Source organism: Nerophis lumbriciformis, linkage group LG05, assembly GCF_033978685.3.
Source record: "Nerophis lumbriciformis linkage group LG05, RoL_Nlum_v2.1, whole genome shotgun sequence".
In the NCBI taxonomy this organism is placed as follows: Eukaryota; Metazoa; Chordata; class Actinopteri; order Syngnathiformes; family Syngnathidae; genus Nerophis; species Nerophis lumbriciformis.
In genome coordinates this window covers 4,491,327-4,510,000 of record NC_084552.2, presented here as the reverse complement: position 1 = coordinate 4,510,000, position 18,674 = coordinate 4,491,327, and the positions used below count along the sequence as shown (strand labels likewise).

General features: G+C 28.9%; 1 protein-coding gene across 3 annotated transcripts in view; it reads right to left on the bottom strand.

Moving 5' to 3' along the window:
- Nucleotides 1–18,674, bottom strand: part of dock4b (dedicator of cytokinesis 4b) — a 470,089-nt gene that overhangs the window by 15,270 nt on the left and 436,145 nt on the right. For all 3 annotated transcript variants that reach the window (XM_061961401.1, XM_061961402.1, XM_061961403.1), the window contains 3 exons: nt 11,843–11,915; nt 6,767–6,883; nt 6,554–6,615 (listed from right to left, as the gene is read on the bottom strand). In XM_061961401.1, coding sequence (XP_061817385.1) covers nt 6,554–6,615; nt 6,767–6,883; nt 11,843–11,915 — 252 coding nt within the window. The remainder of the gene's footprint in view (nt 1–6,553; nt 6,616–6,766; nt 6,884–11,842; nt 11,916–18,674) is intronic.

Below are 18,674 nucleotides of genomic sequence, written 5' to 3'. Positions count from 1 at the left end.
AAACGCTTAAAATTTCACAAGAAAAACTTTTTGGCAGTATTATAATAAAAGTCGTAATATTACTCGACGCAAGTCAAAATATTACAAGAAAAACTGAACATTTGTGCAATATTATGATAAAAGCTGGAATTTTACTCAATAACAGTCGCAATTTTACAAGAAACGCTTAAAATTTCACAAGAAAAACTTTTTGGCAGTATTATAATAAAAGTCGTAATATTACTCGACGCAAGTCAAAATCTTACAAGAAAAACGGAACATTTGTGCAATATTATGATAATAGTTGGAATTTTACTCAATAACAGTCGCAATTTTACAAGAAACGCTTAAAATTTCACAAGAAAAACTTTTTGGCAATATTATAATAAAAGTCGTAATATTACTTGACGCAAGTCAAAATCTTACAAGAAAAACGGAACATTTGTGCAATATTACGATAAAAGTTGGAATTTTACTCAATAACAGTCGCAATTTTACAAGAAACGCTTAAAATTTCACAAGAAAAACTTTTTGGCAGTATTATAATAAAAGTCGTAATATTACTCGACGCAAGTCAAAATCTTACAAGAAAAACGGAACATTTGTGCAATATTACGATAAAAGTTGGAATTTTACTCAATAACAGTCGCAATTTTACAAGAAACGCTTAAAATTTCACAAGAAAAACTTTTTGGCAGTATTATAATAAAAGTCGTAATATTACTCGACGCAAGTCAAAATCTTACAAGGAAAACGGAACATTTGTGCAATATTACGATAAGTTGGAACTTTACTAAATAACAGTCGCAATTTTACAAGAAACGCTTAAAATTTCACAAGAAAAACTTTTTGGCAATATTATAATAAAAGTCGTAATATTACTCGACGCAAGCCAAAATATTACAAGAAAAACGGAACATTTGTGCAATATTATGATAAAAGCTGGAATTTTACTCAATAACAGTTGCAATTTTACAAGAAACGCTTAAAATTTCACAAGAAAAACTTTTTGGCAGTATTATAATAAAAGTCGTAATATTACTCGACGCAAGTCAAAATATTACAAGAAAAACAGAACATTTGTGCAATATTATGATAAAAGCTGGAATTTTACTCAATAACAGTTGCAATTTTACAAGAAACGCTTAAAATTTCACAAGAAAAACTTTTTGGCAGTATTATAATAAAAGTCGTAATATTACTCGACGCAAGTCAAAATCTTACAAGAAAAACGGAACATTTGTGCAATATTGCGATAAAAGTTGGAATTTTACTCAATAACAGTCGCAATTTTACAAGAAACGCTTAAAATTTCACAAGAAAAACTTTTTGGCAATATTATAATAAAAGTCGTAATATTACTCGACGCAAGTCAAAATGTTACAAGAAAAACGGAACATTTGTGCAATATTACGATAAAAGTTGGAATTTTACTCAATAACAGTCGCAATTTTACAAGAAACGCTTAAAATTTCACAAGAAAAACTTTTTGGCAATATTATAATAAAAGTCGTAATATTACTCGACGCAAGTCAAAATCTTACAAGAAAAACTGAACATTTGTGCAATATTATGATAAAAGCTGGAATTTTACTCAATAACAGTTGCAATTTTACAAGAAACGCTTAAAATTTCACAAGAAAAACTTTTTGGCAGTATTATAATAAAATATAATAATGAAATATAATAATATAATAATGAAAAATGCCTACCTCTTTAGGACCACCCTTTCTAGATATATAAAGATTTGTATTTACGACGTTAATAATATATACATACTATGCAAATATAAAAAAGCTTGTTGTGAAAAATGAGTTGGAATTTCACAAGAAAAAGGTCACAATTTCACAAGAAAAACTTTTTGGCAGTATTATAATAAAAGTCGTAATATTACTCGACGCAAGTCAAAATCTTACAAGAAAAACGGAACATTTGTGCAATATTACGATAAAAGTTGGAATTTTACTCAATAACAGTCGCAATTTTACAAGAAAAGCTTACAATTTTAGCAATTTTATGAAAAGAGTCTTAATTATACTCGACAAAAGTCACAATTTTATAAGAAAACTTAAAAAAAAGTTGCCAATATTATAAAAATAATCGGAATTTTACTTGGCAAAATTATGACAAAAGTCATAATTTTAATCCAAAAATCTCAGTATTTTACAAGAACAACAAAAATATTACAATATTGTGATAAAATTCAGAATTTTATATGACAAATGTTACAATTTTGCATCAAAAAGTAATAATTTTACATAAAAAAGTAATAACTTTACGAGAAAATATTGCAATATTACAGAAACAGAAAGAATATGAGAAATCGTTCCCAATTTTAAAAGAAAAAAGGAAGACACATTGTGAGAAAAAGACTGCTTTTAGTTCATTTATTTATTTTGGAATTGTTTGTTTGTAATTGTTTTTTAATCTCCATGATTTACTTCAAGTTATTACAGTATGTCTCTATATACATATTTATTTATTTAAATTAATTTTGGCCAAAGGAGGCGCATTTCAATTTCTAACACACACTTTTTATTACATATGTTGACCAGAAGGGGAGCACTTTCAAAACCGACACACACACACACACACACACACACACACACACACACACACACACACACACACACACACACACACACACACACACACACACACACACACACACACACACACACACACACACGCACGCACACACTCTTTTATTTGTTACCTTCTTGAGACCTCTGAAAAATGCCTACCTCTTTAGGACCACCCTTTCTAGATATATAAAGATTTGTATTTGCGACGTTAATAATATCTACATACTATGCAAATATAAAAAAGCTTGTTGTGAAAAATGAGTTGGAATTTCACAAGAAAAAGGTCACAATTTCACAAGAAAAACTTTTTGGCAGTATTATAATAAAAGTCGTAATTTTACTTAACGCAAGTCAAAATCTTATAAGAAAAACTGAACATTTGTGCAATATTATGATAAGTTGGAATTTTACACAATAACAGTCGCAATTTTACAAGAAAAGCTTAAAATTTTAGCAATTTTATGAAAAGAGTCTTAATTATACTCGACAAAAGTCACAATTTTATAAGGAAACTTAAAAAAAAGTTGCCAATATTATAATAATAATCGGAATTTTACTTTGGCAAAATTATGACAAAAGTCATAATTTTACTCCAAAAATCTCAGTATTTTACAAGAACAACAAAAAAAATTACAATATTGTGATAAAAGTCAGAATTTTATATGACAAATGTCACCATTTTGCATTAAAAAGTAATAATTTTACATAAAAAAAGTAATAATTTTACCAGAAATTATTGCAATATTACAGAAACAGAAAGAATATGAGAAATTGTTCCCAATTTTATAAGAAAAGAGACAACACATTGTGAGAAAAAGACTGTTTTTAGTTTGGAATTTTTTGTTCGTAATTGTTTTTTAATCTCCATGAATTACTTCAAGTTATTACAGTATGTCTCTATATACATATTTATTTAATTATTTAAATAAATTTTGGCCAAAGGAGGCGCATTTCAATTTCTTACACACACTTGTTATTTCATATGTTGACCAGAGGGGGAGCACTTTTAAAACCGACACACAATCAATTTGAAAAATCCCTCACACACACACACACACACACACACACACACACACACACACACACACACACACACACACGCACACGCACACACACTCTTGTATTTGTTACCTTCTTGAGACCTCTGAAAAATGCCTACCTCTTTAGGACCACCCTTCTCTAGATATATAAAGATTTGTATTTACAACGTTAATAATATATACATACTATGCAAATATAAAAAAGCTTGTTGTGAAAAATGAGTTGGAATTTCACAAGAAAAAGGTCACAATTTCACAAGAAAAACTTTTTGGCAGTATTATAATAAAAGTCGTAATATTACTCGACGCAAGTCAAAATCTTACAAGAAAAACGGAACATTTGTGCAATATTACGATAAAAGTTGGAATTTTACTCAATAACAGTCGCAATTTTACAAGAAACGCTTAAAATTTCACAAGAAAAACTTTTTGGCAATATTATAATAAAAGTCGTAATATTACTCGACGCAAGTCAAAATATTACAAGAAAAACTGAACATTTGTGCAATATTATGATAAAAGCTGGAATTTTACTCAATAACAGTCGCAATTTTACAAGAAACGCTTAAAATTTCACAAGAAAAACTTTTTGGCAGTACTATAATAAAAGTCGTAATATTACTCGACGCAAGTCAAAATCTTACAAGAAAAACAAAACATTTGTGCAATATTACGATAAGTTGGAATTTTACTCAATAACAGTCGCAATTTTACAAGAAAAGCTTAAAATTTTAGCAATTTTATGAAAAGAGTCTTAATTATACTCGTCAAAAGTCACAATTTTATAAGAAAACTTTAAAAAAAAGTTGCCAATATTATAACGATAATCGGAATTTTACTTGGCAAAATTATGACAAAAGTCATAATTTTACTCGAAAAATCTCAGTATTTTACAAGAACAACAAAAAAAATTACAAATTGTGATAAAGTTCAGAATTTGATATGACAAATGTTACAATTTTGCATCAAAAAGTAATAATTTTACATAAAAAAGTAATAATTTTACGATAAAATATTGCAATATTACAGAAACAGAAAGAATATGAGAAAAAGAAAAGCTTAAAATTTTAGCAATTTTACGAAAAGAGTCGTAATTTTACTCGACAAAAGTCACCATTTTATAAGAAAACTTTAAAATGTTGGCAATATTATAATAATAATCTGAAGTTTACAAAATGATGACAAAATTAATCATTCTACTCCAAAAATGTCAATAATGTGATAAAAGTCAGAATTTTATATGACAAATGTCACCATTTTGCATTAAAAAGTAATAATTTTACCAGAAAATATTGCAATATTACAGAAACAGAAATAATATGAGAAATTGTTCCCAATTTTATAAGAAAAGAGACAACACATTGTGAGAAAAAGACTGTTTTTAGTTTGGAATTTTTTGTTTGTAATTGTTTTTTAATCTCCATGATTTACTTCAAGTTACTACAGTATGTCTCTATATGCATATTTATTTATTTATTTAAATACATTTTGGCCAAAGGAGGCGCATTTCAATTTCTTACACACACTTGTTATTTCATATGTTGACCAGAGGGGGAGCACTTTTAAAACCGAACACACAGTCAATTTGAAAAATCCCCCCCACACACACACACACACAAACACACACACACACACACGCACACACACACACACACACGCACACACACACGCACACACACACTCTTGTATTTGTTACCTTCTTGAGACCTCTGAAAAATGCCTACCTCTTTAGGACCACCCTTCTCTAGATATATAAAGATTTGTATTTACGACGTTAATAATATATACATACTATGCAAATATAAAAAAGCTTGTTGTGAAAAATGAGTTGGAATTTCACAAGAAAAAGGTCACAATTTCACAAGAAAAACTTTTTGGCAGTATTATAATAAAAGTCATAATTTTACTCGACGCAAGTCAAAATATTACAAGAAAAACTGAACATTTATGCAATATTATGATAAAAGTTGGAATTTTACTCAATAACAGTCGCAATTTTACAAGAAAAGCTTAAAATTTTAGCAATTTTATGAAAAGAGTCTTAATTATACTCGACAAAAGTCACAATTTTATAAGAAAACTTTAAAAAAAGTTGCCAATATTATAAAAATAATCGGAATTTTACTTGGCAAAATTATGACAAAAGTCATAATTTTAATAAAAAAAATCTCAGTATTTTACAAGAACAACAAAAAAATTACAATATTGTGATAAAATTCAGAATTTTATATGACAAATGTTACAATTTTGCATCAAAAAGTAATAATTTTACATAAAAAAGTAATAACTTTACGAGAAAATATTGCAATATTACAGAAACAGAAAGAATATGAGAAAAAGAAAAGCTGAAAATGTTAGCAATTTTACGAAAAGAGTCGTAATTTTACTCGACAAAAGTCACAATTTTATAAGAAAACTTTAAAATGTTGGCAATATTATAATAATAATCTGAAGTTTACTTGGCAAAATGATGACAAAATTAATCATTCTACTCCAAAAATGTCACTATTTTACGAGAACAACAAAAAAATGACAACAATGTGATAAAAGTCAGAATTTTATATGACAAATGTCACCATTTTGCATTAAAAAGTAATAATTTTACCAGAAAATATTGCAATATTACAGAAACAGAAATAATATGAGAAATTGTTCCCAATTTTATAAGAAAAGAGACAACACATTGTGAGAAAAAGACTGTTTTTAGTTTGGAATTTTTTGTTTGTAATTGTTTTTTAATCTTCATGATTTACTTCAAGTTATTACAGTATGTCTCTATATACATATTTATTTATTTATTTAAATACATTTTGGCCAAAGGAGGCGCATTTCAATTTCTTACACACACTTGTTATTTCATATGTTGACCAGATGGGGAGCACTTTTAAAACCGACACACACACACACACACACACCTTCCCTTCCAGACAATCAAATCGCAAAACCAACCTTTTGCGGCGACCTGGACATGAAGACGGGCGACTGGGACCGCATGTTTTTCGCCGAAGAGCCTGCATAAAATGAAGAAATTAAAATCCCGTCATATAGATGATCTTTGACTTGCAGTAGGTTGTTAAACACAGCAGAGCACTCCTGTCATATAGAGGATCTTTTCCTTCCAATGATGATGCAGTGTGACTCCCCCCCCCCCACGTGAAATACCTGCGTACGGCGGCCTGGGAGGGATGGGAGGGCACAGCAGCTTGCCGACAGGGTCAGAGAAGGACATGACGCCCTCTTTGACGCTGTCCAGGCTCCAGCTACTGGGCGTGGCTCGCACTTGACAGCACACAGGGAGACACGTCACGAGTCACAACACAAACAAGATGGAAGACGCATGCAGAAACACAATGAGGAATCATGCATGTCTAGATCAGACGTGTCCAAAGATCACTTTTTAACCAGCCGGCGGCACATTTTAAGAATAATATTAAAAAATTTAAAAAAATAAAATAAAAAGTGGAATAAAAGAGCAAACAGGTCAAATGTAACGAAGAAAGTTAACACTCCTTTAAAAATGTAATTTCTAAAAAAATAATATTTAATCAAAATCAATGTTGTTATGAATTATTGACCTATTAAAGACTCCAATGACGTCACATCAAATATTCCACTTGGAAGTATTTCTTGGGGAAAGCATTGCACATTTTGTGTGTTGGCCATATAAAATCAACATTTTTATGTATATATACACATAAATATATATATATATATATATATATATATATATATATATATATATATATATATATATATATATATATATATATATATACATACATATATATACAGGTAAAAGCCAGTAAATTAGAATATTTTGAAAAACTTGATTTATTTCAGTAATTGCATTCAAAAGGTGTAACTTGTACATTATATTTATTCATTGCACACAGACTGATGCATTCAAATGTTTATTTCATTTAATTTTGATGATTTGAAGTGGCAACAAATGAAAATCCAAAATTCCGCGTGTCACAAAATTAGAATATTACTTAAGGCTAATACAAAAAAGGGATTTTTAGAAATGTTGGCCAACTGAAAAGTATGAAAATGAAAAATATGAGCATGTACAATACTCAATACTTGGTTGGAGCTCCTTTTGCCTCAATTACTGCGTTAATGCGGCGTGGCATGGAGTTGATGAGTTTCTGGCACTGCTCAGGTGTTATGAGAGCCCAGGTTGCTCTGATAGTGGCCTTCAACTCTTCTGCGTTTTTGGGTCTGGCATTCTGCATCTTCCTTTTCACAATACCCCACAGATTTTCTATGGGGCTAAGGTCAGGGGAGTTGGCGGGCCAATTTAGAACAGAAATACCATGGTCCGTAAACCAGGCACGGGTAGATTTTGCGCTGTGTGCAGGCGCCAAGTCCTGTTGGAACTTGAAACCTCCATCTCCATAGAGCAGGTCAGCAGCAGGAAGCATGAAGTGCTCTAAAACTTGCTGGTAGACGGCTGCGTTGACCCTGGATCTCAGGAAACAGAGTGGACCGACACCAGCAGATGACATGGCACCCCAAACCATCACCCAACCATGCAAATTTTGCATTTCCTTTGGAAATCGAGGTCCCAGAGTCTGGAGGAAGACACAGGATCCACGTTGCCTGAAGTCTAGTGTAAAGTTTCCACCATCAGTGATGGTTTGGGGTGCCATGTCATCTGCTGGTGTCGGTCCACTCTGTTTCCTGAGATCCAGGGTCAACGCAGCCATCTACCAGCAAGTTTTAGAGCACTTCATGCTTCCTGCTGCTGACCTGCTCTATGGAGATGGAGATTTCAAGTTCCAACAGGACTTGGCGCCTGCACACAGCGCAAAATCTACCCGTGCCTGGTTTACAGACCATGGTATTTCTGTTCTAAATTGGCCCGCCAACTCCCCTGACCTTAGCCCCATAGAAAATCTGTGGGGTATTGTGAAAAGGAAGATGCAGAATGCCAGACCCAAAAACGCAGAAGAGTTGAAGGCCACTATCAGAGCAACCTGGGCTCTCATAACACCTGAGCAGTGCCAGAAACTCATCGACTCCATGCCACGCCGCATTTACGCAGTAATTGAGGCAAAAGGAGCTCCAACCAAGTATTGAGTATTGTACATGCTCATATTTTTCATTTTCATACTTTTCAGTTGGCCAACATTTCTAAAAATCCCTTTTTGTATTAGCCTTAAGTAATATTCTAATTTTGTGACACACGGAATTTTGGATTTTCATTTGTTGCCACTTCAAATCATCAAAATTAAATGAAATAAACATTTGAATGCATCAGTCTGTGTGCAATGAATAAATATAATGTACAAGTTACACCTTTTGAATGCAATTACTGAAATAAATCAAGTTTTTCAAAATATTCTAATTTACTGGCTTTTACCTGTATGTCTCTGTTATCCATAGGTTTATCTACAACCCATAAAGTAGGCAGGCACGGAACTATTTCTCAGCGTGTGTTTATTCCAACCGGCACGTTCATACACTGACACACAACATCCGGATTCCCATCATGCAGTGCTTCAAAACTACGGCAAGTTGTCATGTCCAAAATTGGGGGCGTGCCTTAAAGGCACTGCCTTTAGCGTCCTCTCACCTGAAAAGGAGACTATTATATATGTCTCCGTTATCCATATCTTTATCTATAACCCACAACACGGTGGCCGAGTGGATATAGTCACTCATGTACGGTCAGAGAAGCACGAGTCGGCGGAAACGCGGTATTATGGGCCACCTTGCAAGCAACATCCCATTCTCATTTGCGGATGTTTCCAACAAATCCGTGAAGGATATGTTCCCGGATTCAGAGATCGCTCGCCAGTACTCAAATGGCAGGACAAAAGCTACTCAAATAATGAAAGATAAGTGTTATTTTTTTTAAAAGTAAACAACAAGTACAGTACAGTTAGTAGAACAACTGTGTTTGCATTACTGTTTACTGTAATATATATATATATATATATATATATATATATATATATATATATATGTCTTAATAAGGTTATCCAAAAAATAGTGCTCGATACCGTAGTAGAGCGCAATATATGTATGTGTGGGAAAAAAAATCACAAGACTACTTCATCTCTACAGGCCTGTTTCATGAGGGGGTTCCCTCAATCATCAGGAGATTTTAATGGGAGCATTCACATACCATGGTTTATATAGGGCACAGAGTGGGTGGGTACAGGCTGGCGTAGGGGCGTGGTGATTGGCTCATGTGTTACCTAGGAGGTGTTTCCGTCTGTGGCGGCATGCTGTTACAATTTCGCTGCGCTTGTTGAGGGATGACAGGTCTGGACGGTAAATAATAAACAGTTTCTCTTTCAAGCATAGGTTGCATCTTTTATTACCACTATTGTAAGGTGTGCTGGATGCAAGAATTTGCCATGTTATTGAATATTCAACATTATTGTCTTTGAGGTCCCAAATGTGTTTGCTGAGTTCTGTGGTATTCCGCAGGTTTTGGTTCCTGAAATTCCTCACTCTGATTGACAAACACTTTCCCAAAGGCAACAGCCTAAGAAAAGTATTCAACAAGAACAACATTAAATTGAGCTACAGCTGCATGAACAATATACGACAAATTATCTCAAACCACAACAAAACAATTGCAAATGAGCCGTCGGCCCCCGGACAGAGCGACCCCAAAACCAACAAAGGCTGCAACTGTCGCAAGAAACCTGATTGCCCTCTCAACGGGGGGTGCTTACAAACATCAGTTGTCTACCAATCTAAGGTAACACGCAAGGACATTAACACATCCGACACATATGTAGGATTAACCGAGGGAGAGTTCAAAACCAGATGGAACAATCACAAGGCTTCTTTCAGGAACCAAAACCTGCGGAATACCACAGAACTCAGCAAACACATTTGGGACCTCAAAGACAATAATGTTGAATATTCAATAACATGGCAAATTCTTGCATCCAGCACACCTTACAATAGTGGTAATAAAAGATGCAACCTATGCTTGAAAGAGAAACTGTTTATTATTTACCGTCCAGACCTGTCATCCCTCAACAAGCGCAGCGAAATTGTATCAGCATGCCGCCACAGACGGAAACACCTCCTAGGTAACACATGAGCCAATCACCACGCCCCTACGCCAGCCTGTACCCACCCACTCTGTGCCCTATATAAACCATGGTATGTGAATGCTCCCATTAAAATCTCCTGATGATTGAGGGAACCCCCTCATGAAACAGGCCTGTAGAGATGAAATAGTCTTGTGATTTTTTCCCCACACATACATATATATATATATATATATATATATATATATATATATATAAGAAATACCTTAATTTCAGTGAATTCTAGCTATAAATATACTCCTCCCCCTTAACCCCGCCCCTGCCCCCCGACCCCCCACCCCCTCAATCTCCCGAATTCGGAGGTCTCAAAGTTGGCAAGTATGTACCAAAGACTATAAAAATGGGACCCATTACCATCCCTGCTTGGCACTCAGCATCAAGGGTTGGAATTGGGAATTAAATCACCAAAAAATTATTCCCGGGCGTGGCCACCGCTGCTGCCCACTGCTCCCCTCACCTCACCAGGGGGTGAACAAGGGGATGAGTCAAATGCAGAGGACACATTTCCCCACACCTAGTGTGTGTGTGTGACAATCATTGGTACTTTAACTTTTAACTTATTGTTCAAAGAGAGCACAATCCACCAAGTCAAAGTCCTTGCGTGTTAAATATACTTATAAAGCTGATTCTGATTTTGAGATGACTTTGATGCCAAAGACATGCACCTGGGGATAGGTTGATTGCGGTAGAAAATGGATGGGATGGATGTACGTGAAAATATCCACACGAGATGATGATAATGCTGTGATGTGCGTTGGAGTCCATGCAAATGAGGTCATCGCCGAGTACGACAACACCACCACGATTACAATGTGTTTTTTCATGCAGGAGACAAAACCTTCCCGCCTTCGCCGGCTCAATGTCGTTACTTCGAACGACAGCACGCCGTCGCTAAAGGTGTCAGGTTAGCATATTGCTCGCCGAGCTCTCGCCGCATTACTTTTGCATGCATTATCGCGTCGCAGGCGGCGAGGAAGCGAGCTTTTCCGCCGTGAACGCTAATTCTTTCGCAGGAATGGCGTTCTATTGTGCACATGAGCATTCTATTTTCTGCAACAACAACGCTGAGCAAAAAGACGACTAATTCATATTTATGACAGTCACCATCACACATTTGATTAAGACGAGACAAATACAGGTGTGTCGTCGTGTGCTTTACCTTTGTCTGGAGCTGAGAGGTTGGGGTCACTGCGGGGTAGAGTGGTATCACCTATGTGATGAGGAGCCGCCCTCTGCACACACGTACACAAAATGTGTCGAAATCAGCATTTTCAAGACAGAAATAATTCTAATTACAAGAGAAGCTGCAACAAAGTGTCTTTAAATCAATTTTCCATTAGAAGCCAACTGTCAACAACATCCCCCGTGCTTCAAACAGCAGGTGAAGTGCGGGGGAGGTGAATGGCCTCCAGAAGCAAACGTATTCATTTTGTATTTTTTTTCCCTCCTTTTAAAGCTCGGTTGTGCACGGCCATCCTTCCACAATAATCCTTCTGCAACATTTTTTTTGTCGTTTGTGAAAGAAGACTTGAGTGAAGGCTATCCTTGTAAAACAGCAATAAATGCGGGCGCTGAAGCACTAAATGTTCTTTACTGGCATGTTTCAAAGCACAGACAATTGCTGTTTCACTGCCACACAGCTGGAAAGATGGACACGTTTACGAATAAATATGTCTCAAAAGTGTGGTCTCTGGCGTGAAATTACTGCCAAAAAGACCAGAAACGCACACGAATGTTTTTACTCACGCCCCAACGATTCGCAAGTAGAAAAACAATTTTCTGCAAGAAAAAAAAGAATTGCAAGTAAAAAAAATAAAATAATAAACATTTTTCCAAAGAAAAACATTATTTGCATTATAAAAACGATATTTTGCAAGTTAAAAAAAAAAAAATTCTCCAAGTAAAAAAGCTATTCGCAAGTATAAAAAAAAATCTGCAGGTAAAACAAATTTAGTAAAAAAAAAAACAATATTCTGCAAGTAAAAAAAAATATTTATAATAATAAACAATAAATAAACAATTGTCAAATAAAAAAATATATTTTTAATAAAGTAAAAAAAAAAATCGATTTGCAAGTATAAAAACAATTAACAAGTAAAAAAAAAAAAATCTATTATATTCAATTAAGAAAACAGTATAAACCTTTTTTTTTTTTCAAATAGAAAAACATTATTTGCATTATAAAAACGATATTTTGCAAGTTAAAAACAACAACATTTCTCCAAGTAAAAAAGCTATTTACAAGTATAAAAAAAAAATCTGCAGGTAAAACAAATTTAGTAAAAAAAAAAAACAATATTCTGCAAGTAAAAAAAAATATTTATAATAATAAACAATAAATAAACAATTGTCAAATAAAAAAATATATTTTTAATAAAGTAAAAAAAAAATCGATTTGCAAGTATAAAAACAATTAGCAAGTAAAAAAAAAACTATTCTCTTCAATTAAGAAAACAGTATAAACCTTTTTTTTTCAAATAGAAAAACAAAAAACATTTTTCCAAAGAAAAACATTATTTGCATTATAAAAACGATATTTTGCAAGTTAAAAAAAAAAACATTTCTCCAAGTAAAAAAGCTATTTGCAAGTATAAAAAAAAATCTGCAGGTAAAACAAATTTAGTAAAAAAAAAACCAAACAATATTCTGCAAGTAAAAAAAAACATTCATAATAATAAACAATAAATAAACAATTGTCAAATAAAAAAATATATTTTTAATAAAGTAAAAAAAAATCGATTTGCAAGTATAAAAACAATTATTAGCAAGTAAAAAAAAAAACTATTCTTTTCAATTAAGAAAACAGTATAAACCTTTTTTTTTTTTCAAATAGAAAAAAAAAAACATTTTTCCAAAGAAAAACATTTGCATTATAAAAACGATATTTTGCAAGTTAAAAATAAAAACATTTCTCCAAGTAAAAAAGCTATTTGCAAGTATAAAAAAAAAATCTGCAGGTAAAACAAATTTAGTAAAAAAAAAAACAATATTCTGCAAGTAAAATTTTTTTTTTATAATAATAAACAATAAATAAACAATTGTCAAATAAAAAAAATTATTTTTAATAAAGTAAAAAAAAAAATCGATTTGCAAGTATAAAAACAATTGTTAGCAAGTAAAAAAAAAAACATATTCTCTTCAATTAAGAAAACAGTATAAACCTTTTTTTTTTTCAAATAGAAAAACAAAAAACATTTTTCCAAAGAAAAACATTATTTGCATTATAAATACGATATTTTGCAAGTTAAAAAAAAAAACATTTCTCCAAGTAAAAAAGCTATTTGCAAGTATAAAAAAAATCTGCAGGTAAAACAAATGTAGTAAAAAAAACCACAATATTCTGCAAGTAAAAAAAAATATTTATAATAATAAACAATAAATAAACAATTGTCAAATAAAAAAATATATTTTTAATAAAGTAAAAAAAAAATCGATTTGCAAGTATAAAAACAATTATTAGTAAGTAAAAAAACAACCTATTCTTTTCAATTAAGAAAACAGTATAAACCTTTTTTTTTTTTCAAATAGAAAAACAAAAAACATTTTTCCAAAGAAAAACATTATTTGCATTATAAAAACGATATTTTGCAAGTTTAAAAAAAAAACATTTCTCCAAGTAAAAAAGCTATTTGCAAGTATAAAAAAAATCTGCAGGTAAAACAAATTTAGTAAGTAAAAAACAATATTCTGCAAGTAAAAAAAAATATTTATAATAATAAACAATAAATAAACAATTGTCAAATAAAAAAATATATTTTTAATAAAGTAAAAAAAAAATCGATTTGCAAGTATAAAAACAATTATTAACAAGTAAAAAGAAAAAAACTATTCTCTTCAATTAAGAAAACAGTATAAGCCTTTTTTTTTTTTCAAATAGAAAAACAAAAAACATTTTTCCAAAGAAAAACATTATTTGCATTATAAAAACGATATTTTGCAAGTTAAAAAACAAAACATTTCTCCAAGTAAAAAAGCTATTTGCAAGTATAAAAAAAAATCTGCAGGTAAAACAAATTTAGTAAAAAAAAAAACAATATTCTGCAAGTAAAAAAAAAAATTTATAATAAGAAACAATAAATAAATAATTGTCAAATAAAAAAATATATTTTTAATAAAGTAAAAAAAAAATCGATTTGCAAGTATAAAAACAATTGTTAGCAAGTAAAAAAAAAACATATTCTCTTCAATTAAGAAAACAGTATAAACCTTTTTTTTTTTCAAATAGAAAAACAAAAAACATTTTTCCAAAGAAAAACATTATTTGCATTATAAAAACGATATTTTGCAAGTTAAAAAAAAAAACATTCCTCCAAGTAAAAAAGCTATTTGCAAGTATAAAAAAAAAATCTGCAGGTAAAACAAATTTAGAAAAAAAAACAATATTCTGCAAGCAAAAAAAAAAAGTATAATAATAAACAATAAATAAACAATTGTCAAATAAAAAAATATATTTTTAATAAAGTAAAAAAAAAATCGATTTGCAAGTATAAAAACAATTATTAGCAAGTAAAAAAAAAAAGCTATTCTCTTCAATTAAGAAAACAGTGTAAACCTTTTTTTTTTTTTTTCAAATAGAAAAACAAAAAACATTTTTCCAAAGAAAAACATTATTTGCATTATAAAAACGATATTTTGCAAGTTAAAAAACAACAACATTTCTCCAAGTAAAAAAGCTATTTGCAAGTAAAAAAAAAATCTGCAGGTAAAACAAATTTAGTTAAAAAAAAACAATATTCTGCAAGTAAAAAAACATATTTATAATAATAAACAATAAATAAACAATTGTCAAATAAAAAAATATATTTTTAATAAAGTTAAAAAAAAATCGATTTGCAAATATAAAAACAATTATTAGCAAGTAAAAAAAAAACTATTCTCTTCAATTAAGAAAACAGTTTAAACCCTTTTTTTTTCAAATAGAAAAACAAAAAACATTTTTCCAAAGAAAAACATTATTTGCATTATAAAAACGATATTTTGCAAGTTAAAAAAAAAAAATTTCTCCAAGTAAAAAAGCTATTTGCAAGTATAAAAAAAAAATCTGCAGGTAAAACAAATTTAGTAAAAAAAAAACAATATTCTGCAAGTAAAAAAAAATATTTATAATAATAAACAATAAATAAACAATTTTCAAATAAAAAAATATATTTTTAATAAAGTAAAAAAAAAAATCGATTTGCAAGTAAAAAAACAATTATTAGCAAGTAAAAAAAAAATCTATTCTCTTCAATTAAGATAACAGTATAAACCTTTTTTTTTTCAAATAGAAAAACAAAAAACATTTTTCCAAAGAAAAACATTATTTGCATTATAAAAACGATATGTTGCAAGTTAAAAAACAACAACATTTCTCCAAGTAAAAAAGCTATTTGCAAGTATAAAAAAAAAATCTGCAGGTAAAACAAATTTAGTAAAATAAAAAACAATAGTCTGCAAGTAAAAAAAAAATATTTATAATAATAAACAATAAATAAACAATTGTCAAATAAAAAAATAATTTTTTAATAAAGTAAAAAAAAAATCGATTTGCAAGTATAAAAACAATTATTAGCAAGTAAAAAAAACAACTATTCTCTTCAATTAAGAAAACAGTATAAACATTTTTTTTGTTTTCAAATAGAAAAACAAAAAACATTTTTCCAAAGAAAAACATTATTTGCATTATAAAAACGATATTTTGCAAGTTAAAAGAAAAAACATTTCTCCAAGTAAAAAAGCTATTTGCAAGTATAAAAATAAAATCTGCAGGTAAAACAAATTTAGTAAAAAAAAAACAATATTCTGCAAGTAAAAAAAATATTTATAATAATAAACAATAAATAAAAAAATGTAAAATAAAAAAAAATATTTTTAATAAAGTAAAAAAAAATCGATTTGCAAGTATAAAAACAATTATTAGCAAGTAAAAAAAAAAAACCTATTCTCTTCAATTAAGAAAACAGTATAAACCTTTTTTTTTTTTTTCAAATAGAAAAACAAAAAACATTTTTCCAAAGAAAAACATTATTTGCATTATAAAAACGATATTTTGCAAGTTAAAAAAAAAAAAACATTTCTCCAAGTAAAAAAGCTATTTGCAAGTATAAAAAAAAAATCTGCAGGTAAAACAAATTTAGTAAAAAAAAAAAACTATATTCTGCAAGTAAAAAAAATATTTATAATAATAAACAATAAATAAACAATTGTCAAATAAAAAAATATATTTTTAATAAAGTAAAAAAAATCGATTTGCAAGTATAAAAACAATTGTTAGCAAGTAAAAAAACAACTATTCTCTTCAATTAAGAAAACAGTATAAACCTTTTTTTTTTCAAATAGAAAAACAAAAAACATTTTTCAAAAGAAAAACATTATTTGCATTATAAAAACGATATGTTGCAAGTTTAAAAAAAAACATTTCTCCAAGTAAAAAAGCTATTTGCAAGTATAAAAAAAAATCTGCAGGTAAAACAAATTTAGTAAAAAAAAAAACAATATTCTGCAAGTAAAAAAAAATATTTATAATAACAAACAATAAATAAACAATTGTCAAATAAAAAAATATATTTTTAATAAAGTAAAAAAAAAAATCGATTTGAAAGTATAAAAACAATTGTTAGCAAGTAAAAAAAAAACCCTATTCTCTTCAATTAAGAAAACAGTATAAACCTTTTTTTTTTTTCAAATAGAAAAACAAAAAACATTTTTCCAAAGAAAAACATTATTTGCATTATAAAAACGATATTTTGCAAGTTAAAAAAAACAACATTTCTCCAAGTAAAAAAGCTATTTGCAAGTATAAAAAAAAATCTGCAGGTAAAACAAATTTAGTAAAAAAAAACAATATTCTGCAAGTAAAAAAAAATATTTATAATAATAAACAATAAATAAACAATTGTCAAATAAAAAAATATATTTTTAATAAAGTAAAAAAAAAAATTGATTTGCAAGTATAAGAACAATTATTAGCAAGTAAAAAAAAAACTATTCTCTTCAATTAAGAAAACAGTATAAACCTTTTTTTTTTTTCAAATAGAAAAACAAAAAACATTTTTCCAAAGAAAAACATTATTTGCATTATAAAAACGATATTTTGCAAGTTAAAAAACAACAACATTTCTCCAAGTAAAAAAGCTATTTGCAAGTATAAAAAAAAAATCTGCAGGTAAAACAAATTTTGTAAAAAAAAAAAAACAATATTCTGCAAGTAAAAAAAAAAAGTATAATAATAAACAATAAATAAACAATTGTCAAATAAAAAAAAATATTTTTAATAAAGTAAAAAAAAATCGATTTGCAAGTATAAAAACAATTGTTAGCAAGTAAAAAAAAAACTATTCTCTTCAATTAAGAAAACAGTATAAACCTTTTTTTTTTCAAATAGAAAAACAAAAAACATTTTTCGAAAGAAAAACATTATTTGCATTATAAAAACGATATGTTGCAAGTTTAAAAAAAAACATTTCTCCAAGTAAAAAAGCTATTTGCAAGTATAAAAAAAAAATCTGCAGGTAAAACAAATTTAGTAAAAAAAACAACAATATTCTGCAAGTAAAAAAATGTTTTTATAATAACAAACAATAAATAAACAATTGTCAAATAAAAAAATATTTTTTTAATAAAGTAAAAAAAAAATCGATTTGCAAGTATAAAAACAATTATTAGCAAGTAAAAAAAACAAAACTATTCTCTTCAATTAAGAAAACAGTATAAACATTTTTTTTGTTTTCAAATAGAAAAACAAAAAACATTTTTCCAAAGAAAAACATTATTTGCATTATAAAAACGATATTTTGCAAGTTAAAAAAAAAAACATTTCTCCAAGTAAAAAAAGCTATTTGCAAGTATAAAAAAAAATCTGCAGGTAAAACAAATTTAGTAAAAAAAACAACAATATTCTGCAAGTAAAAAGAAATATTTATAATAATAAACAATAAATAAACAATTGTCAAATAAAAAAATATATTTTTAATAAAGTAAAAAAAAATCGATTTGAAAGTATAAAAACAATT